General features: G+C 40.8%; 1 protein-coding gene across 1 annotated transcript; it reads right to left on the bottom strand.

Moving 5' to 3' along the window:
- Window positions 1-294: 294 nt before the first annotated feature.
- PPP1R17 (protein phosphatase 1 regulatory subunit 17) lies at window positions 295-21,654 on the bottom strand. Its single transcript, XM_012475148.2, has 5 exons — window positions 21,550-21,654; window positions 16,343-16,460; window positions 13,155-13,307; window positions 11,685-11,837; window positions 295-1,551 (listed from the first exon to the last, which is right to left on the bottom strand). Exons 2-5 carry the CDS (start codon window positions 16,422-16,424, stop codon window positions 1,472-1,474), a joined length of 468 nt encoding a protein of 155 aa, XP_012330571.1. The 5' UTR covers window positions 16,425-16,460; window positions 21,550-21,654; the 3' UTR covers window positions 295-1,471.
- Window positions 21,655-23,400: the final 1,746 nt, after the last annotated feature.

Consider the following 23,400-nt stretch of genomic DNA (forward strand, 5'->3'; position numbering starts at 1 on the left):
TAAAATGGGCATCTAGGACTCAGTTCCAGCTGATGCTGCCATGATTCTAATCAGGCCCATCAAGAGTGCTTGAGATATTTTTCCAAGAGAATTGAAAATTCAGAATTTTACATTACTTCTCCTGACTGGATTGTTAAATATTAACAGCAAATTCAAACATTTTAAAATTTCTGCAGGTCAAACAAAAACAAAAGCAAAACAAAACAAAACTGTGTGAGTCTCTTTGGAACCTCTGCTCTTAATAATTATGAATAAACTGAGTATTTTTAGGAAAAATGCACCAGGACAGAGATGTGGATGATGTATCTTTATTTCTGGCAAGGTCTTGCATCTTTTCCATCTTTCTTTGTGAGAACAGAAAGACAGAAGGGATTAGATAGTTGGAGCTAGCATACATACAGAGCTACCAAATCATCACTCTTAGGTGTGATGATCTGAATATCTACTTATCCTCCTTCTAATAATAGTTCTCACCTCCCTCCTGTCTATTGCCTGGTGGATGAGGCCTGTGTGCCTTCCCCTGGGCGTCCACAGATTGCAGGCTAAGGCAAGGACAATATACAGACCTCTGCTCACTAGCTAACACCACATTCTCCCCTCTCGTCCAAGAAAGTGTATTGGAGTCTAAATAAGTGAGAATGCTAAAAATAACAGAATGGCTTTCAATTGACCTTAACTTTTTAAAGCAAATCCATCACAAACATTGGTATTTTATCTATCATTGGTAATGACTCACTTGTGACACGACTCACAAATGTTGGGACAGCATGTTTAAGAAATATTTTAAAAACCAAAAATAAATTTGAAGATATATTGCTAAGCTTCCCAGACAGATCAGCACTCTCTTCCGCTGGTGTCATCAGCCAAGGCATGGCAGGATGTGTTGACTCCCCCAGCTCATAAATTCACATTTAGAGTGTCTGTGACAAGGATCTTAGGAATATCACCAGAGACAGTTGGACTTTTAGGATAGGACAGGAGAAATGAAAGACCTTGTTCTCCAAAGCAATCGGTGAGTTAGAGTCCAAACATTCTCACCTCTCTCACTGGCGATAGGGAACCCTACTTGTACCGGTGCTTGGATAATGCCAAGTCAAGTCCTACCCAGCAGCAAAACCCAAGAAGGATCCTATGTAATCCATAGGATTTTTTGCTTCATGAATAGATCCAGAAGATGCAGAAACTGAACATCAGTGCTTTCTGTTACCTCCTCATTTAAAATGATCTGTTTCTTTTCCACCGCATTGGAAAACAAAAATTCAAAACATGGAATAGAAACCACATTCAGAAAGAAGAGAGAGACAAAGAGGTGACTGGCAATTTGATGTCATACATCTCCTGGGGAGAAGGCGTCTGAATCTTAAAATCAGACTATGACAAAAATGAGAGCAGAAACGAGTCTATTTTTTTCTCTAGGTCACCACAGGGAACCAATCTAACCTATTTACAAGTGGTCTCAGGGGAACTATCTTTAAATAGCTAGCTTGTCACCATCCTTTTCGTCATCTTCCACGATCGCTTTGGGTTTCTCGTCCCTGAGCAATGTCACACCTGCAAAACAAAGCACAGACCTGCAATTAAGTGCCTCTAATTAAAACATTAGGCAACCTTGCAGATAGACACAGTACAAAGGAGCATGGCAACCCAGAAACCTCTTAGTGTCTGCAAGGCTAACTGCTAAAAGTGCTGTCCCAGAGAGGGAGCTGAGTGGACTTATCTGGCCTTCTTAGAGATGTTCAATGAGGACACAACTCTGGTTACAAAGGGATGCACCACCTGGGAGTCAGAGGCAACCTTCATCCTCTTCTCTAAGGTCCACTCCTAAGCTTGCGGCATGGTGGGATGGAAAGTATCCAATTGCTTTGCACCCATGGTTCTGCCACTCACCTAATCTGTGTTGGGCCGGAAAACACATTCACACCTGAATATTCTCAATATAAAACGAGGCCAGTAACAATTATTATAAAGGGTTACTGTGACAGTAAAATAAGATATATGTAATAATGCTTAACCCAGAGCAACTAAATGTCGGCTTTTCCTTTCCCAACAATATTTGCTCCTTTATTTTCCTTTTGAAAACAACTAGTAAGCTCCAGGAAGTCAAACTTAAAAGCATTTTACTATATCCAGGGAAATATTGAGCTCAGGCTCTGGACATGCCATTTCCAAATGTCAGTACTGTACCAGGAGGTGATGACATTCACATGGTTCAAAGCAAAATGAGAAAATAAGGGAAGTGTACTGAGTTTTCCATATGGCTGTATGCCTACACTTTTAAAAGCTGTTCTTTATTTTGAGATTATTTTCCTTCTTTTGGGGATTAAAATATCATTTCTTTTATGAAATTTTAGAGATGTTAGAAGGTTTTTTAAATGCATCCGTATAAAGCAAAATAAAAAGTTGCTGTTCCTATGTTGGGTTACACACTACTTAGTTTTAAAAGTTTACTGGGCCGGGCGCAGTGGCTCATGCCTGTAATCCTAGCACTTTGGGAGGCTGAGGTGGGCAGATCACCTGAGGTCAGGAGCTCAAGACCAGCCTGGGCAACATGGTGAAACCCCATCTCTACTAAAAACACAAAAATTAGCTAGTGGCGGTGGCGGGTGCCTGTAATCCCAGCTACTGGGGAGGTCGAGGCGGGAGAATTGCTTGAACCTAGGAGGCGGAGGTTGCAGTGAGCCAAGATTGCACCACTACACTCCAACCTGGGCGACGGAGCAAGACTCCATCTCAAAACAAAAACAAAAACAAAACAAACAAGAAAACGTTTACTGGTTTGTGAAATTCAGAAGTCTCAAAGACTCCATCTCCAAAACAAAAACAAAATGAAAAAGCAAACAAAAAAAGTTTACTGATTTGTGAAATTCAGAAGTCTGAGCACAATTTTCTGGACTGATCAGCACAGAAGGGACCAGCCAAGGAGGTCCAAGTGGTTCTGCTCATCCTGTGAAGTGTAAAGTAAGGTCGTTTTAATGAAAGGTCAGAGGAAGCTGTGATGGAAGGCCAGTCTTCCATGGTCCCTGTCATCCCACTCCAGCCAGCTTCCCCACCACTGCCTCGCACTGCCCCCTTCCTTCTTCTCATAGTGAGAGGCCTTCCAGTCCGTGAAGCATTTCATAAAGACCTGCACTGGAGAAAGAGAAGCTGTGCACCACAAGAGGCCTTTCTGCCACACTGGACTCCATTCAACAGCAGCAAATTAATGAAAACTATGTGTTGATCTTAATGACTATTCATTTGTTTCAGTTCCTAGTTTGTTCACATGGGTTCTTTACCAATTAGCTGGTATTTATTGGAGGAGAAAAACAATTTCAAGAGTCTAACTGAAACTAAGGCTTTTGCATAAATCACTTATGAAACACAGTGGGAGATATTTTCTCGTACCACCTGCATAGAGATTTGGACTTCTGTTTGGAATTAAGGCTAGTATGGCAGGAAAACGTAGAGTTAGCTATGCTGAGCACCGAAATTTTTCATCTTTCCTTCTTTGATATCTCTTCACATTAAGCCAAAATTGAATTGATTCAAAATGGCAAGAGCCTTTAAGTTCCAAAATCCAGGTCGACCTTCTGGTTTCTTTGGGTACCCTGGAAACAATCATATGAGAATCTGCTCCTCACTGACTTCCCCAACAGTTCTGAGATTTCAGGAATAGGAAAAGCCTGTTAAGTCATCACAGCCAGCCCCTCACAAAGTAGGCTAGGCTGTCCACAGGAGCACAGGAGATAATTTCAAGTAGCGAGTGAACTAGCATTTTATATTAATATAGTTAAGAATTAGTTTTAATGTCTTATAATGAAAAAATACATGGTAGCCCATAGAAATCGTCATTTCATGAATATCATTGCTTAGGATGAGCCTTAAATCAGGAGTATCTACATGTCACCACAGCATTCTTGTTCTTGATGCTTTGTTGACATGAAGATGGCCTGGGTTTGGGAAGCATTGGTCTGGTTTAACCTCTTTCTGATCCTCCTGCTTTCAGGAGAAGCAGAGGTGCACCATTAAAGGAATGCAGATCCTGGAGCCAGAAAGCTTTGCCTTTGGTGATCATTAAGCCTTGAGCACTCACTTAACCTATCTGAGCCTCAGTTTATTCACCTGTAAAATCGGAGAAAACATAATTTGTATCTTCCACAGAGTATGATGTCCCCAAACACACTTAGGCCCACATTGTGGCTGTGGCTGCATTGTACATGAACCTCTGTTACAGCATATTTCACATTGTAGGAATCATTGGACAATACATCCTTCTCCCTATGGAACCATGAGTTTCCCTAAAGGTATTCTAACACCTGGTATAAGACTTAGAATGCAGTAGGAATTTAGCAAATGTCATTTCCTTCCCTTCATCCTCTCTCTCTATACAGAAGAGTTTAGGGAACTTGGCTGTTTGTAAGAGCTTAGTGGGTTTTAGGCTGCCAGTCCAAAGTCTCCAAGGGCCAATCAACTTTGCAGCAAACTGTTTTAGAGCATGATCCCATCCAGAGCACCAGCTAAAAGAGTTTATGCACATTACATTGCCAGGGCTAGGACACCACCTCTTTTGATAAATCACACCAGAGAAATCTTCTATTCCCAGCAAGACGGAAAAGGTGTTACTTTCAATGGACAACCTGATCCCTTTCCAGTGTAGAAGTACAGGATTTTGATTTTTGATGTCCCAAAGTGCCCAAATGTCCACAGCTCATGGACAATTTTCTAGGAGGGTTCTCTTCGATGTTTTCAGCCTCATTATTCTTTGTGCATGGTTCCATTTGCCACAAACTTCTACTAAGACTTCTTTTGTTCTTAAGCAGGCCTTGGTTACCCAGATCTGACTAATCAGAACCAATGCTCTCTGCCATGCAGTCACGGAGATGAGGGCCCTTGGCAACCACAGGCTTAGTTGGGAGTAAGCCTGGGGCTGGCAGAGAAACTTGAGATGTCCCCCTTTGAAGGGCTGTGCTGGCAGTTGGAACCTGTCAAATAAGCTCATTAGCTGAGGGGAGTGGAGGTAGTTAGCAAGAGATTTAGAAGAGAGAGTAGATCCTTGTCCAGTTTTCACTTGCCAAGGGCTAATGAGAGGCGACGTCTCCAGAGTGTATTTGTCTTTGAGCTTCTCTCAACATCCTTATTAGAACCAATGTGAGTCCTTCTAAACATCTGCCGAAGGCTCTATCCTTATCAGCTTAACTACCATTTCGATTACTGCCAAATCTTTAGCAACTAAAAGGCTTTTCAGAAATAAAGTACTTCAGCCAATATGCTAATGAAAGCTAGAATCACACAATATCTGTAATTGCACCTACTTATGCCATAGAGATTTGTTAATGCAAGGAATTTCATAATGTATACAGATGCTGGGGGTATACAGTCTCTCCCACTCCCCACCCCCAACTCCTGTTTACTCTGTATTGTTTGATAAACGTTTTTGATTCAATAGGGAAGCTACTCTCGTACGATGTAGATATTGGGGTGTAGGCAGCACTCATGCCAGGTAAACAGAGCTCAACCTGTTGGGAAGTTCCTTGAATTGATAGGTTTATACAGAGAAGTAAAATGCTGTGGCTTAGAGAAGTCTCACTTCAGAATTGGTTTGATTTATCTCAAGGAATATAAGATTGAATAGAGAATGGAAGAAACTAACATTTGTTGAGAGTTTTTGATATGCCAAGAACTCTGCTAAGTGGTTTATGTACTTTATTTAATTGTGTTAACAATCCTGGGAGACATATTTATGGTCCCCTTTTAGATTTATGGGCAAAATGAAGGACGCTTTTACAGTTTATGTTAATTGTCCAGGGTCACAAAGCTAGTATGGAGCAGAACCAGAGATGAAACCTAGACCTCTGTGACTCCGAAGTCCATGTTCAATTTTGTATGCCAGGATGACTCCCTGCCCATAAATATTCTTGTACATCTACCAAGTCTTCTCCTAGAAGGTCTTCAATAAAAACATACAAGCATGAACAGAAAATAAGCAGTCTCTATCAGGTATTGCAAAGTTGTGATTGCCAGATAAAACATCAAACCAGCATATATGTAGTGATTATTGCTATGTAGAAATGATTGGACTAGATATCAAGATCAATACCAGAAACATAAGGCAGTCACAACAGTCCTCATGAATTCATCATGCAAGTCATTGATGTAAGTCAATCTAAGTAGCAGCGACAATAACAGCAACAAGAAGAATAAAAACAATACTAAAAGAGACGACAACGTTTTGGATATTTGCCTGCCTGTGACTAATAGGGAGTTAGTTAAGAATAGAAAAGAGTCATTTTGGGCCTGAAGGGGTCTGATAGCGGAGGCTTTGAGCTGGCTGACTCTTGCCAGGTAATTGGGACCTGAACAGAGGCAGAGCTTGAGGGAAACATGTGATGGATTACAGGATTCGCCTAGGTAAGAATGCATTTACCCTATAAGAAACACAGATGAGGCACGTTCAGAGCCTCCCCGGTCCTTGGACCATTTCTTCATTACTCCTCACGCTCTTCACCACCTTATCTAGCTCTGCTCCTTCCTAGCAAGTCTGAAAACATGTGACCTTGCCTATGCTTCTATTTTCTTCTCATCTTATTTGGGAACAACAATCTATTGGTAGAGGCCAAAAAAACAAAAAAAGAGTGAAAAGTTGATTTAAACCATATCACAATTCTAAGGCAGAATTTCCCATATCATAGCATAATCTATAGAATGACTAGACTAATAAGACTAATAGGTAGTACCAAAAGAACTTCTATGGAAAATAGATCAGATCTGGGTTATACAAAGTGAAAGCGATTCCTTTTGCAGGACTTCTAAAAAATTTTGTTGCAGGCATACCTCAGAGATATTGCAGGTTCTTCCAGATCTCTGCGATAAAGCAAAGATCATAATAAAGAGAGTCATACAAAATTTTTGGTTTCCCAGTACACATGAAAGTTATGCTTACACTATACTATAGTCTACTATATATGAAATAGCATTATGTCTTTAAAAATAATGAGCATAGCTTAATTTAAAAATACTTTATTACTAAACATGCTAATGATTATCTGAGCCTTCACTGAGTCTTAGAGAGGCTTGCCTCAATGTTGATGGATGCTGACTGATCAGGGCGGTGGTTCCTGAAGGGGAGGTGGCTGTGGCAATCTCCTAAGACAACAGTGAAGTTTTCTGCATTGATGGACTCTTCTTTTCACAACAGATTCTGCTCTAGTGTGTGATGCTGCTTGACAGCATTGTACTCACAGCAGGTCTTTTTTCAAAATTGAGTCTATCCTTTGGAACCATGCTGCTACTTTATAAACCGTTTACATAATATTCTAAACCCTTTGTTGTAATTTTAACAATGCTCACAGCATTTTCACCAGTAGTAGATTTCATCTCAAGAAACGACTTTCTTTGCTTATCTGTCAGAAGCCACTCCTCATCTATTCAAGTTTTATCATGAGATTGCAGCAGTTCAGTCATATCCTCATGCCCCACTTCTAATTCTAACTCTCTTGCTATTTCTACCACATCTGCAGTTTCTTCCTCCACTGAAGTCTTGAACCTCTCAAACTCATTCATAAAGGTTGGAATCAACTTCTTCCAATCTCCTGCTAATTTTGATATTTTGACTTCCTCCCTTGAGTCACAAATGTTCCTAATGGCATCTAGAATACCAAATTGTTTCTAGAAGATTTTCAATTCACTTTGTCCAGATCCATCAAAGGGATCACTATCTATAGCAGCTATAAGTTTGCAAAAGATGTATTTCTTAAATAATAAGACTTGAAAGTAGAAGTAACTCCTTGATCCAGGAGCTCCAGAATAGATGCTGCATTAGCAGGCATAAAAACAACATTAATCTCCTTGTGTGCCTCCATCAGAACTCTTGGGTGACCAGGTACATTGTTAATGAGCAGTAATACTTTGAAAGGGGTCTTTTTTTGGAGCAGTGGGTCTCAACAGTGGGCTTAAAATATTCAGTAAATTATGCTGTAAACATATATGTCTTTATCCTGGCTTTGTAGTTCTAGAGCACAGGCAGTCAATTTAACATAATTCATAAGGGCCCTAGGATTTTCAGAATAGTAAATGAGCATTGGCTTCAATTTAAAGTCACCAGCTGCATTAGCCCCTAATAAGAGAGTTGGCCTGTCCTATGAAGCTTTGAAGACAGACATTGACATCTCCTTTCCAGCTATGAATGGCCTAGATGGTATCTTGTTTCAATAGAAGGCTGTTTTATCTACATTAAGAAACAATTGTTTAGTGTAGCCACTCTCACCAATTATCTTAGCTAGATTTTCTGGATCACTTCCTGCAGTTTCTATATCAATACTTGTTGCTTCACCTTGCACTTTTATGGGAGATGGCTTCTTTTCTTAAATATCATGAATCAAATTCTGCTACCTTCCAACTTTTCTGCTAGCGTCCTCCCCTCTCTCAACCCTTACATAACTGAAGAGAGTTAGGACCTTGTTCTGGATTAGGCCTTGGCTTAAGGAAGTGTTGTGGCTGGTGTGATCTATCCAGACCACTGAAACTTTCTCCATGTCAGAAATAAGGATATTTTATTTTATTTTTTTTTTTATCATTAATGTGTTCACTGGAGTAGAACCTTTAATTTACTTCAGGAACTTTCTCTTTGCATTCACAACGTGGCTCTTGGCTAACTGGTTGGTGCAAGAGACCTAATTTTCAGCCTGTCTTGGCTTTCAACATGCCTTTCTTACTAAACTTAATCATTTCCAGCTTTTGAGTTAAAGTGAGAGACGTGTGACTCTTCCTTTCAGTTGAACACTTAGGGGTCTCTGTAGGGTTGATTGGTCTAATTTCAATATCTTTGTGTCTCATGGAATAGGGAAGCCAGAGGAGAGGGAGAGAGATGGGGGAATGGTTGTCAGTGGAGCAGGCAGAAAATACACACCACTTATAAGATTAAGTTCACAGTCTTATACGGGCAAGGTTTGTGGCACCCCAAAACAATTACAATGGTAACATCAAACATCACTGATCACCATGAAATATATAATAATAATAAAATTCAAAATAGTATAAGAATTACTAAAATGTGACACAGAGACATGAAATTAACATGTGCTATTGAAAAAATGGTTCTGCTGGAAAAAATAGTCTTTTGGATGCAGGGTTACCAAAAACATTCAATTTGGTAAAAAAACCCAATATCTGAAAAGCACAAAAAAGTGAGGAGAAATGGAATGAGATAGGCCTAATTCCATTAACACTGCAAACCTTTATTATGGAAATGTCATCATGTAACAATTCCTTCTTCCCCTGGGAAACAGTCAAAGTTAACAAATTGTGACTGTGTCTATTATTCTTAAATCAGTTCTTCCAAGAACACCGGACCCCTTTCCCAATATTAAAATTGCTCTGAAACCAGACAGAATACTACCAAAAAAATCATCTTTCAAGGCCCCTTCACTGGGAGACTGTGCTGGCTTGCTCCCCTCTCTGTTAGAAAACAGGAGCAGCTTTGCTCTTCATGTCCCAGTGAGATAAGAGAGCTGTGATGGGCCATCACAGTTGACTCAGGCTTAAGTGAGGTAATGACTGATGCAGGATGTTACTGCGGACCAACAGATCCTGCCCAGGGAAGTAAAAAAGGCAGTCCTCACAACCTTTCCTCTTTGGGAGCAAGTCATCTTCTGGTGTTCAATTTGCCTGATTGTGAGTCTTAGAGAAATCCTCCCTTTTCCTGCTTTAGGATGAAATACTTAGTTATCTCTACCTAGAGTATAAACACCATAAGAGCAAGGACTTTTTCTTTCAGGTTTGTTTTCCAGTGTACGCCCAGCATACACTCAAAAAATATTGCCTGAGCAAAATCCAAAGACACCACTGCCTTAGGACTCTTGGATGTGTCTTTTCTGCCTCAAATACTCTGCTCAGTCACTCCCATGTCACACCCACATTTTCCTGACGTCTCTGCTTAAATATCCCTTCCTCAGAAAGGTTTCCCTGTGCACCTCAGAAATCTAAAGAAGCAATTTCTATCTTCCATTCTTCCTCTAACTAGCTTTATTTTCTTCACAGCATTTATCCCTAGCAGACTTTCTATTGTGTATTTATCTATATTTTATTGACTTTCTTCCAGTACCACTGCCTACAACAGAGCCCAGAAGATGACAAGTACTCAGTAAATATTTGTTAAAAGAATGAAGACAGTTTGAGGATTAAACTTCTGCATGCCCTAAACTTGGACTTTCAGCACATTTGCATTATTTCAGAAGCTTGCCTGTAGTCAGTGCTCAGAAAAGGTGGTATGTAGAAATGTTTGTGTGTGAAAGAGACAGAGAGAGAGTTGTCCCTGGCATGATTAGGTGGGGGTCATATGCCCACTGTTCATCTTGGTATACAGGTAAGTGGTGAAGACGAAGGGATGGTTAGAGGTAAACGGAGGTGAGAAGGGAAGAAGAGGGAGAAGAACAAGGACAGAAGTGCAGAGAATACAAATCCCACGGAGCACAGAACCAGAGCCTCTAACGTGGCTTGGGATCTCCAGCCCCATGGAGCACAGAACCAGAGCCTCTAATATGGCTGGGTATCTCCAGCCCCTGACTGTTTTTGTCATGATGTCTTCTGAGCTTTTTTTTTTTTCCAATTATTTTCTTTATTAAACGAAACTGGGGAAACATAGTTTTATAATAACAGCCAAATTTTATCTTCTTCCCAGAGTGTTTCTTCATTCCTATTAGGCTAAAATTCCAAACCGCAGCGCAGATCAATGACAAACCGCCCAAAGATAGACCTGAGTTTGAGCCCCAGCTCTGCCATATGATAGTGCTTGATCTTGATCATAATGTTATCTGTTCATTTATCCACCTAGTCATCTCATGTTTGATGCAACCAATTAACCAACTATTTATCTATCTATGTGTCTATCTATTTATTTTATCCACATAAGACTTTGAAGTAGATGAGTAAGTTAAATATCTCTCTCAGTTTCTTAATCTGTAAGACAAGATAATAGCTACTCTATTACATTAGTCAGTTGATTTATAAAAATCCATGAGACATGACAAACCGAGTGCCTAACATTTAGTAGGATTTCAATAAACATTATCACATTTTCCCCTCTGTCACTCCCCCAACACAACAGCCTGTATAAAATACACACATATACACAGAGTCATACCCTAGCCATGAATGTATATGTCTTATTGCCCAACTTGCACTTCTCAGGGACAAGGACCATATCTCACAGAGCAGCTTCTTTACAGGCTGGGGTTGTGCTTATAGTTCAGTGTAAATTTTTTTGTTTGATTTGACACATATTAAGATAGCTTCCCATATTTCTGCATCTCTTTTTCTGTCTCTCATTTTGAGGATTTGGTCAATTAGTCCAAGTATCTCAGGAGAATCAGCCATAAGATGCACAATCTGTGGAAGCCTTGGGAGAAGGGCATTCCAGCTCTTCTCAAGGACCCACTGACATTTCTATTTCGTTGGCTCAGTGAATTCAACCAGCTCTGCTGAGGCATGAGTAATGCTCTGACCCTTTCCCATCCCCGATCAGCCCCTGGGGAGCTACTAGTGGAGATAAACCTGAAAGGGAACAGTAAGTGCAGCTCCTCCCCAGAGCACTTCAGCACAATGCAGCTTGCTGGTCTAGGACAATGGCCAGGCCCTGGGCACCTCCAGATGGTAAGGCTCTTGACCTGTCCCCATCACCCTCTGCAAATACCCTGCACCAGCTCTTTTACCTGCTGCAAAGGGGGACATGTGCAGGGCAGGTGTGTCTTTTCTCCTTGGTGTTTTCTGTTCCAGGTCAGTGTTAAGAAGAGCAGGGATCATTTTGCCCTTTGGATGTCTCTCTTGAACATCATATCTTTTAATTAAATGTTCTGAAAACACACCTGCATGGTTAGGGGAACACAGAGAGAAACAGGGTCAAATACATATATCCTAATATATGAGGACTATGCATATTTGTAGACCTCTGGTGAAGATAGTCAATATAGCTTTCCAAACTTACTTTAATAAAGAAAATCTTTTAAGAAGAAACATTAGTATTTATTCTCTATACAAAAAGTTTTGCATGCTTGATTTTATTTTAGCCTCACAAAAACTCTGAGGAATTTAGTATTGTGGCCACCATCACATAGTTGAGGAAAGTGAGGCAAAGAAATGTGCCCAAGGTATCACAGCTCATAGGTGTCAGAACGCAGTTGAGCTCAAGTTTTTCTGCCTCCAAATTCCATCCTCTTCAGCCAGAGGGGTTCATTTGATGTAATTCAAGCTGCATCTGCAGACTTCCACCCTGATACCTCCACCTTCCTGCTTTCTCACCAGTGAAATTCTTCTCCATCATTGGGGTAACTCTATAAAAACAGCCTCTTGCATAAAATTTTCCACAATTTGCTACCCACACTGAACCTCAACAGTCCTTTCAAAGAACTCTCTTATGATGTCACTTCTTACGGCATATTTCAGCTATTATATGCTGTTGTTATTTCTTAGAAAGCTGAAAGATCATTCCCAGAAAGATCTATGTTTCACTTGTTTTGCAACCCTCAAGATGTGTCGTGAACAGTGATGGCAGTAAATTAGTGACCAAGAGGGAGGGAGAAAAGAAAGCAAAACAAAGCAAAACTTTCAGAATAAAAGAGTGTCACCCAACACATCCAAGGGTGTTACAGAGACATGTTCGTTTCTTGCCAGACTGCTTTGCTTTTCTCCCGGGCTTTGAGCTGGGCCCATTTCCCAGCTACTCTCATTGTCAGGTGAGGCCTTGTGACTGGCGAAGGCCTGCTTCACGTACATCTCCCTGTCAATCCTCCACTCTGTCTACCTCCCAGGCCTGCAGGACGTCAGTACTCGTGATTGTGGAAGCTCAGGGTGACTTTGCTCACTGTGTATTTATGATGTTAAAACACATCAGTCTGGGTCCCTGAATGACTCTTCGGAGCAGAGCTTGCCTCCCCACCCTGTGCTTCCACTATTGGTAGGTAAAAAAAATAAACTTGTATTGTATTAAGCCCCTAATATTTTAGAATGTACCTATTATAGCAGCTTGCCATATTGTAACGAATACAGAGGCGGGGATTGCACAAACTGCTTTAAAATACCTGAATATTTAAGGAAAAATGTGTGTGGCCCATGCTAGGTCTACAGCGGTGACCTAGTGGCAAGTGGCTCTCCTTTAGAGCTGTGCGGACGGCTTTGTCCATTACCTGGTATGAAAGGTGGGATGTGCAGCGCCGGTGTATCTTTCCTCCTCGGTTTTTTTTGGTCTGACTCAACATTCAGGGTGGCCTGTGCGTTTTTTCCCTTCCTAGGCTTCTTTTTGAGATCACAGTCCTTAATGAACTGGTCTGAAAGATCATCTAATTTTGTCAGGATACAAAGAAATAAAGAAGATAACACGAGTAAGGATCCAGTCACAAACTGTTTGGTTCCTAATTGCACTTGATGGGGCAGAGGCCATTTGGTCTAAAAAGGAAAAGTGTTTATTTATTTTGGCCTATTCCACAAAGGACTTTATTAGCCTTGCATAAATTCATATAACAAAATGGAAAACTAGAATTCTGTAAAACTCCAGATTAAGGAAACTCAAATGGATGGATCATCGAGGCACAGAAAAATTCTAAAAATATGGTCAGGCAAGCCACAGAGTGGGTTTGAGTTAACGTTCTGATGGGACAATAGATTCTCTGCTAAACGCACCTCCATTCTTTTTGCTCAAGACTTGCTCTCTTTGGAGACCCCCAGGACCAGTATGGAACCTCAGTCTCCCTCGGTCTTGTTGGAAAGGTTCCCTCAGTCATCGGTGAATTCTTCACTTGCCTTCATGGTTGTGCCAGCCTCATCCTCCTGGTGATCCACACCTGGGCTTTCGCATTTCTTTGTACTGTTCCTGGCTTTGTAACCCTCCTATTTGCCCATTCTAACTCAAGATCTTACTGTCTTCTAACTCACTTCTTTTCTTTTCTGAATCCTTTGCATTACCCCACCAGAGCTTTGAGGCCTGGCTTTTACATCAAGTCCATCAGAAGTCATTACAGGTAATGAACCCAATCTGACCACTCCCTGCCCATTGGAGTCTCTCCTCTGCTCCCTCTCACTCCTCTATTCTTTGTGTTGCTCTGCTTTGAGCTTTGCTGTTATTGTTTCAGCAATAGTTCACTGTTCCATATGGTTTAATCTACTGCTCCAGACACAGCCTTTCTGGAGATTAAGGATTATAATCTTTTTGTAATTTTAGTCTTAATTGCCTCTCCCTCCAATAAACGGATGTTGAACAGTTAAGTGGAGTCAGGTTGATCTGAGTTCAAACATGAACTCTGTCATTTTCTAGTTCTGAGAACTTGCGCCTTTATTTCTAGAAACTTTAATATTCTCTCAATATTTAGAGTGGGGATAATATTAATATTAATCTCTGTGTGGGTGTGTTTGAGAAAGAGACAGAGGGGAGAGAGAGAGAGAGAGAGAGAGAGAGAGAGAGAGAGAGAGAGAAAGCTAAATTTGTTAATGTTTGCAAAGCCTCTGATACATTTGATATATTTCAGATGTCCCAAAATATTCCCTCTGGCCATTGCTCACCCTCTAATTCTCCACTAGACTTAGAGGAAAGCCCCCCCATCCTCTTCATAAATCTATCTGTACTAACTCCAGTCCTGAGTATTCTTTCTCATTTTCTGAATAGCCACAGCATTTTTGTTAAAGTAACATATTTAAAAGATTTATTATTTATTATAATAAATTTATTTATTATTTCTGCATATGTCTTCTCTTATTTCTTTACTGACAGGTGACTTATATTTTAACTCTTCAGCAGCAATTAATAAATATTTGTTGAATGAATACTTGAATAAATAAGGTGAAGTATATTATGTATAAAGAGCTATTCTGTTAGGATTCAAAGAAGCCACAAGCCAGTGAAGTTTTTGTCTTTTCTGGAAACTCTAACTATGGCCTGGATATAGTCTGGCTACATCTACAGATATGAATAAATATGGAGGAATTCTAAAAGAGTAACTGGGTATTTTAGCCCCTACCTTTCCCTTTTATTTCCTTCTCTCTTTCTTATTTAAAAAATATTCAGGTAAATTTCTCTTTCCTTCCCTATTTCTTATGTATAAAATATTCTGGTAAATGTCTGTCTTTCCTTCTTTCTTATTTAAAAACTATTCAGGTAAATTGCTTTAAAACGTTGAGGATTAACTGTCTTAAACCTTTGTAGGTCTAGAAACAAACTCTGTTCATCATTCATTCATTACACCTTTTCTGGTTTTTCAATGCCTATGCTTTATCAGTTGTTAAATATGAGTACCATCCATGAACACATGATCTCATTGAGTTCTCATGCTAGGTCTACCGCGGTGTTATATTCTTTGCTCCATGTTGAAGATGAGGAAAGTAAGGTTCAGAAAGCCAGGTCAAAAGCTGAGGGGTACACTGCTGGCAGGTTATGGTATCGGGATTAAACTCAGCCTCTTGGGATGATGTATCTTAATGCCTAGCTGCAAACATAATTTTAGAAGTTTATTGCCACATAGCACAGTTACTCTTTCCCCAATATTTTACATGCCATAGTCATGTGTTGAATAAATAAATGTTGCTCTGAATGGGCACTGTACTGCTGTGGGTCTCTGGAGGTACAAACCTGTCATGGGCTACCATTCAACCCCAGGATGCTGCTCAGTGCACAGTCATTTGCTTTAATTTTGACTTTTACTTCAATTGCACTTTTCCCCATTTTTGGAGAAATCTTGAACATAAAATATCTTGATGGCAAATGGGGAGAGGGGAGAGGAGGGGCGAGTCGTAACCAGGCGAGGCATAGACAAAGGCTATGAATATGCAAAAGGCCCATCCATCAAAAGTCTGAGTGTCTCATTTTTAGAAATGGGTAGAGGCAGAAATGTTTCTGGTATTTTCATTACAAAGGTTATGCAAAAAGTCAGTTCTGGAAAGGAAACAGATTGACAATAAAGCAGAAAAAGGCTATTTAAAATTCTATCTTGATAGACAAAGAGAGATATTTGAAATATTTTATTGGCATTGCACGTGGGGTGTAAGTGTGTCGGGAAATACTGGAAACAAGTTATACTGACACATTCCATTTATTGCCTCAAAAATGCTCTGCCTGGGACTCTGTCAGACCCAGAAAAAAAGGACAGTGCTTCCTCTCTCTTTCTCTCTCTCTAATGAACTTCTCACTGGTGCTTCAGCTAATATTTACATGGCAGACCCCACAGACCCATGGCTATTTGCCTGCCCATCTGGTGTTGGCCGTCACCAGAAGGCACAGACTATCAGGTTTCAGAGGGGCTCTCTCTGACTTGCCTGCAAACCAAATGGCTGAGACGCCTCTTCTCTGACTTCCACCACTGACATTCACTATCAATCATTTGTTTACCTAAGTGGCTGCAACGAGGGTCTAGCTTGTCCAGTCTGTCTTCTGTGAGCTCCAGGGGCTGCATTTGCTGAGTGGACATCATCAAAGGAGGGTGGGTGGATGGATTTCTTCTCCAGCACTAAGGAAGTATAAAAAACAGTTAATAAGTATGTCTCTGTTTATTCATTCATTCATTTACTAAGTAAATGTATTTGTTGAACAGTTGCCATTGGTGTTCCCAGTCTAATCCTGTTTCTTTCTGTGCACTTCTTATACTTACCTATTAGAAACTATAAACTTGAGATTTAACCCAAAATAAAATGAACCCTCCCACCCCTACACTGACAGATTTATCAGTAATTGTCTTGTATCAGATGTTCAAAATTTGCCCTCTCTCAGAGACACTTTGAGAATTTCAGAATGAGCAACTGTCAAGTCTGAATGAGAAGTGAATTAGCTGAGAGTCAAGGAAAATCATGATTAAACCTTGCATATGTTTTTTCTGTTGAGTTCTGCAAAATAGGATTATGTCTGCTTCATGGATGAGGAAACTGAGGCTCAGAAAGTTTAATTAATTTAGTCACATGTCTATTAAATAGCCAAGCCTATATCCAGGTCCAGTACTGCTGACTTCCGTTACATAACCGAGTCTCTTAAAAATAAAATGAATCTTTCGAACATGAATTGATTAAGGCTTCTGTTATGGGGTTTTGTTTGTTTGTTTGTTTGTTTGTTTAACCATTACATCCTGTGTCTATTGTATAAAGTAAGGTGACTACCTCCCCATTCAGATTATGATGGTGGTAGAGACATGGTAGGAGAAAATCTGGGTTTTGGATAGATCTTTATTTTCTCCCTAGGGATTCCAGACAGGAAAATGAATCTGTCCCCCTCCCTACTCTCCAACTTTCCTGGAAAGTTCATTGAACTTTCCAGAACTATTAATTATAGCTGACGCCCAGGAGTGGTGGAAATACAGAATGGATAGATGTCAAGTCTGAAAGAGAAATGCATTAGCTGAGATTTATAGAAAATCTTCATTAAAGCCTGGCTAGATTCTGTATCTTGAGTTCCTTTTAGATAATTTATTACTCATGTCCTACCATAGCAAGAGTGGTGGGGGAGGAATGAATAAGATTAAAATCACCCAACCAATTCTTTTCTTTTGAAACTCCTTGACAACCAGCATGCAGATGAACACACAGGTCAGTTGTGCTAATGTTTCAAGCTCATAAAATGAGTTCAACTCTGTTGTCTTCTGAGGAACAAACCAGTTTTCTCTGCAAAGGTGGGAGGGTCTCTTCTATGTGCTGAGATCACTGCATAGCAGATGGGGCTATTAACTGATCACTTGAGCACAGCTTTTAGTGTTACTCTGTGCAGACTGATTGTACTGAGTGACTTCAGCAGAAATCAATTCAGACCATTGTTTTTGGTGTTTATATAGAGGTTGTCAACTCCCTGAGACCATCAGGAAGTGTGCTGTTAGCTTGGATGGGCCATGGGAACATCACTCAAGATGAGTGCTGAGGTCTCAGGGCAGCATCAAAAATGGTCTTATGCACCTATTTAACCCATTTTCCTCCTCTTCAGGCAGAGTCATGGGGCCAGTCATGCATATTATGTTGAAAATTATCCCATAGAAGATCTGGTAAAAATATTCATTCCTCAGAAGAAGAAACTGAGGCTCAAAAAAGTTAAAATGAACTACCATTAGGTACACACTCAGGATCAGAGTCATCATTTGAAGCCAGGCACTTACTATCTACTGAAGGTCCTATCTGGTGTTAGAACCTTTCTCCTTCTCCCCAACCCCTGTAAGGTAAGGTGTTTTTTTTTTTTTTTTTAACTTGGATCCTATGGCTGTTCTTATGTGCCTAATAGCTGGTTATTTAATTTGAATCTGGGCTCTTTAATCAAATAGACCTGGGTTAAATCTCAGCTCTTCAGCTAAAAACCATATGACTTCAATGAAGTTGCTAAATCTTAATGATGTAGTGAGAATAAATGGAGCCCAATGCAATAGAATCATTTTTGCCCCCTCTCTCCATAAGCTATGACTGCTATGATAAAATTTGCAAATGCTAACATCTTTGTGGTGCCCCCACAGTCTGGCACCCAGAAACATATGTCCCTCTCTGTCCCTCAAGCTTACCCTGAGTTTTCTCATCTGTAAAATAGAGATAATAATAATAATATCATTGCTTATTAGTTTAATGACTCCATCTCCCAATTCACAATTCAAGTGGCAGCTATTTTAATGTAATGTTGTCTGTCTACCATGCTAGATTTCTGGCTAAGAAAGATCTATTGTTTAACGAAAAGATTCTAAAAAGCAATTGAACTTTTATTTCAGATGCTGAGTCACAGGACGTCCAGCCCTCCTCTGAGCAGAGCAACTATAGCAGCACCGGACTAGAGGAAGAGGAGCCTGTCTTTGGCCGATGAATTGAAGAATCAAACACATCAGAGGCCCCTGACAAGGCGAGTGAAACAGTGATTCATCACAAAACTGACACATGCTTCCTCCACAGCCTAGCTCATATTGTCTATGGGAGAAACAACACTATTTTAAATCAGTGTGATTTAAAGAATGATGGTGGTGAACCAGCAAGACTGTTTGCTAAGGGGCTGAGAGACAATTTCCAGATCTGGGATTTTACATTACAAAAATATCTCATGCTGGGCAGGGATGTGTTTTGCCTATGGGATTAGAAGATACTTTTATCATGAATGATGTCATTACTGACTTCTTGGCAGAAAATTTTCGCACAAAGAAAAGAACAAGTAGGTGGAGGGGAAAGACATTTGGAGTTTAGTATTGGCTTATTGATAATTGTCATTGCCTGTTAGTATAATGACCCCATCTCCCAACTCACTCTCCATTTCTATCCTCAGTGAGAAGAGGAGCTCTTTATGAGTATACTGTTGTGAGACATGAGCCGGTCTAATTCTTGGCATAGGAAATGGAGTTATTTCCTTCTGAATATTTTCATTTCCTATTCCTGACTCTGCCCAGGCCTTCCTCTCTTTAATTCAGTCTCTACCCCAGGCAGGTATCATAAAGGGATGCTATACTTCTTGGGTTGCTCAGGGAAGGTTTCATCATCTCCCTGTGATTTGGGAACTTTCTAAGGTACCAGCTCTTTCTTTCATGGCTAAATAGCTGGTCCTTTGGGTCTTCAGATTTCAACCAAAATGCTAGGGCCTCCAGAGATGCTTGCTGTCTAATACTTCACATTTGGGGGTGCTACATATACTGTGTCTGCTACAAAGACTTGTGACCTTTTTAACATCCTCTTGACACTTACTGGTGCAGTGTGGGCTCTGAACCACTCACACAGAGACATGGACTGCCACTGTCATCGCAATATCAGCTCACCCACCCCTGTGACGAGCCTGTAGCCAAATGTGCTGTGAAAATCAGGACTGTTTAAATTATATAGCAGCTCTAGAGGCATCTCAGGGAGCACCAGCAATCACATCCATTATTTCTGCAGAAAAACTATGAATATTCACACTAAGTCATAAAGACAAACCACAAAAACTTCACATCCTTTCAGGTCAGGCTTTGCTACCAAATGAGTTTGTTTGAACTTAACAACAACAAACCTTTTAGTTTTCAGAATGTTTCAGATTTATTCATTAGAGAATGAAAGATTGTTAATCTGAATTATTCTTCTGGTGGTGGTTGTTTGACAGAATGTGGTGGTCAGTGTAGCATGCAAGAGACCAAGAGATATGATTTCAGGGTTTGAGGAAGGATTTCAGGACTCCAGCTTTTAAACTCTTACAACATCCTCTTACCAATCCTTACCTTCCTTTGCACAAGGGACAAAACCTTTCTTTTCACGGAGAGACACTTGTAAATGCAAATACCACTTAGAGAAGCAATATGTAAATTGATGTACCCAGGGATTGTTAATGACAAAGGTCACCTTCTCTTTTGAGAATAGGAACTGAAAGGGGAAAGGAACTGGGTGCCAGAAAAGGGACCCCACTATATTGCAGAAGGGCAGGCACATCGATGCAGCTGAAACATCTTAGTTCATTCAGTGTGTGGTCAGAAGCTGGTCTGGACATTTTGTCTTTTCTCTTATCACTGAGCAGTTTTCTCAGTTGGATGTGAGAATATGTGGTTTAATTCATGGGAAGAAAATTCCTCTCGCCTGTACGATTGGATGCTGTGAGTGAATCTAAGGTAGAAGCCGAAGTTTGGTTGCTCGTACCACTCTCTGGCTGGGTGAACTTGGGACAGTTATGTGTTCTCTTGAAAATTTAGTTTTCAAATCTGCAAAATGGGGAAGATAGTGGCTCTTCTCCAGGGCTGTTGAGAGTATTAACCATAGAATGTGCATGAAGCCCCCAGCCTGGGTCCTGCACGCTAATATTTTCATGAGTGTGAGGGGTCTTCTCGGATCTTTCAGCCCTCCCTTTGTGATTATACGTCTATGTCTATCTAAATTGATCCATCAGAATAATCTCCTTGTCCCATCTCTGGGCTTCTCTGAAGCTGGTAACAAGAATAGTTCAAGACAAAAACCAACCACAGAATACCCATTTCTAAGTCTTGGGAACATAATAAAACTGATTCTCAGAAGTGAGTTGACACTTAGCTTACCCTACAGTATTCTAAAGAATATCCCCAAAATAATCAGGTCTTGATTTACTTGATGGAATAAAAATGTAGAAGGTTGTATACACAGCTTATGTGGTGTCTCATTAATGCACCCTCTGTCTATGTAAAATACATATCCATTGTCAAACCTCTTTTTAACCAGAGAGCTGAATTCCGGTCAAAAAGTACCATCTTTTAAAATCAAATTTGTTCATTTAGAAAACCTAAATTGGCATATTCCTGGAGGAGAGATTGACTTAAAGTAGGGCATGGAGGTGTGTTTTGAGAAGCATACTTCCTGGACTTTCCCCAGCCTTGGAAGATAAACCTATCTATCCTGTGTGAATATACAGATATACCAACTTCATCTTGAAACTTTGCAAATGAGTTTGTGAGGACTCAAGTTTTTACAGAACGCAGGAGTTCACCTCCCTTGGAAGAATGACTTGAAAGTGGTAACTTTTTCTGCTCCCCACTCAGCCCCAGCTTAGTCTTGCTCCATAAAGTACAATCCCGTGCCACAGCTACAGCCTTCTTTGTCCCAGTAACTTACTGGAAACTTGCTTTCCTCACCACAAAAGTTCTTAGAGTAAAAATCTGAAGCACTTACCAATCAGTGCAGAGGCAGGGAAGTGAAGACGAGAGACAGGGAGGGCGTGCGTGCTCACCGAAGCTGGGCCCGGCTCCTCTGCGGCAGTGGCTGCTGCTGGCCGGCTCCTGCTCCTCTTATCTAGGGACCAGCTGCTGCTGTTGCCATGGGGATGCTCTGTTTCACAGGCGCCAGGGCAAGAGGGATGGAGAAGGAAAGAGGACTAACATCGCCATCGCTGCTCTCCACAGCAATAATTGTACATTACAAAAGTACAATATAGAGTCGTGCTTTGAGTTTCCAGTGCCCACACCAGAGAAATTCAGACAAACCAGCTACATCATTGAATTCCCATGCAATAGGTTTTTTGGCCTGATTTTGTAAATATGGAAACTGAGGCACAAATAAGGTAAGTGATGTGCCCAAGAGAGGCCACAGCTAATTTCGGCTCTCAAACCTATTTGAGTTAAAATCCAGAGTACTTTCCATCACCAAAGCTGCTTCTCAGAGTACTATCATGAGGAGGAAGAGAAGGGTAGCTATTGCTAACATTTGTGGTTTATGTAAGGCTACCTGCAAGCCAGGCACTCTTCTAGAGACTTCACATATATCGACTTATTTAACCCTCATGCCAACCTTGTGAGATAAGCTACTGTCATCTTCCCATTTTATTGATGAGGAAGCTGGGGCCTAGAGTTACCAAATCATCTGCCCAAGTTATCCTCACACGGTGAAGCTAGGGTTTGAATGGGATAACAAAATGCTAGAGTCCACACTCATAACCACTTTGCAATACCTGTCACCAAAGAGAGCATTTGAAATAGCAAATAGCAAAGAAAGCAGCCCCCAACTCTATAGGTTAGGGTGTGGAGGCCAGAAAAATTCTTCTCCTTCAAAGGAACAAAACCAAGTGTACCAATATTAGGAATACATAGGCACTCATGAGTGGATGTTTAAGCGAGGTGGGGGAGGGGGGTGACATGCTGTCTGCTGGAGAGGAAGGATCTATGTTTTGGGTCTGCTCACTGGAGGAGAGCCCACTGGGGTTTCGAGGAGCAGCAGATGACTCCAAAGCAGGAAGGCCAGTCTGAGAAATCAGGTAGGTATCAGCACCCACTGGAGCTCCAGACCCCCTGATGGCAGCCAATGGACCACCCAGTGATGCTCAAGAAATATGTTCCCACAGAAGATACGTAAGCACAATCCACACATCCACATTTTTTTCCAGTCTTCCTGAGATTGCATGTAGTGCAGGTCCCAGGCTACCCCTTGTTGGTCTCAACTGCTTGCTTGCCACTGGCAATGTGTTGGTTGATGCCTCCCTCCCACTTGCCAGCATCCCAAATAACAGGGCTAGAACCATAGTAAACTACTCACCAAGAGGTTGACTCCTCGGGTTAGAATTTTGCCATGGTAACAGATAAGTAGAGAATGGCTGGCTTTGCCTGTTCCGTTTTGTCGTGATCCTTATTGGGACCTCCTGGAAAGAGATGAGGGCTGCTGAAAGCTGATGCACTTGGCTAGGCAGGTAAGGCCCTAGATGCTGAGAGACAGGGCCTAGAAGCAGCTCTTTGTTCCAGACTCCCTGATTTGTCTTTCTTTTTTTAAAAATTTTATTTTAAATACTGGGATACATGTGCAGGACGTGCATGTTTGTTACATAGGTAAACGTGTGCCATGGTGGTTTGCTGCACCCATCAACCCATCACCTAGATATTAAACACTGCATTACTTTATCTTCTTAACAATAGCCTTGTTGGCCAATGAGTTAGCAGCATCTTCATTCCAAACTTGAGTGGAAAAGATACACATCACTTCCAAAATCCTTACATTCTTCTTTCAAATTAAACTGTTTGAGATAATATTAGATTC

This window comes from Aotus nancymaae, unplaced genomic scaffold, assembly GCF_030222135.1.
Source record: "Aotus nancymaae isolate 86718 unplaced genomic scaffold, 86718_ANA_hifiasm-v0.15.2.pri h1tg000025l, whole genome shotgun sequence".
NCBI lineage: Eukaryota > Metazoa > Chordata > Mammalia > Primates > Aotidae > Aotus > Aotus nancymaae.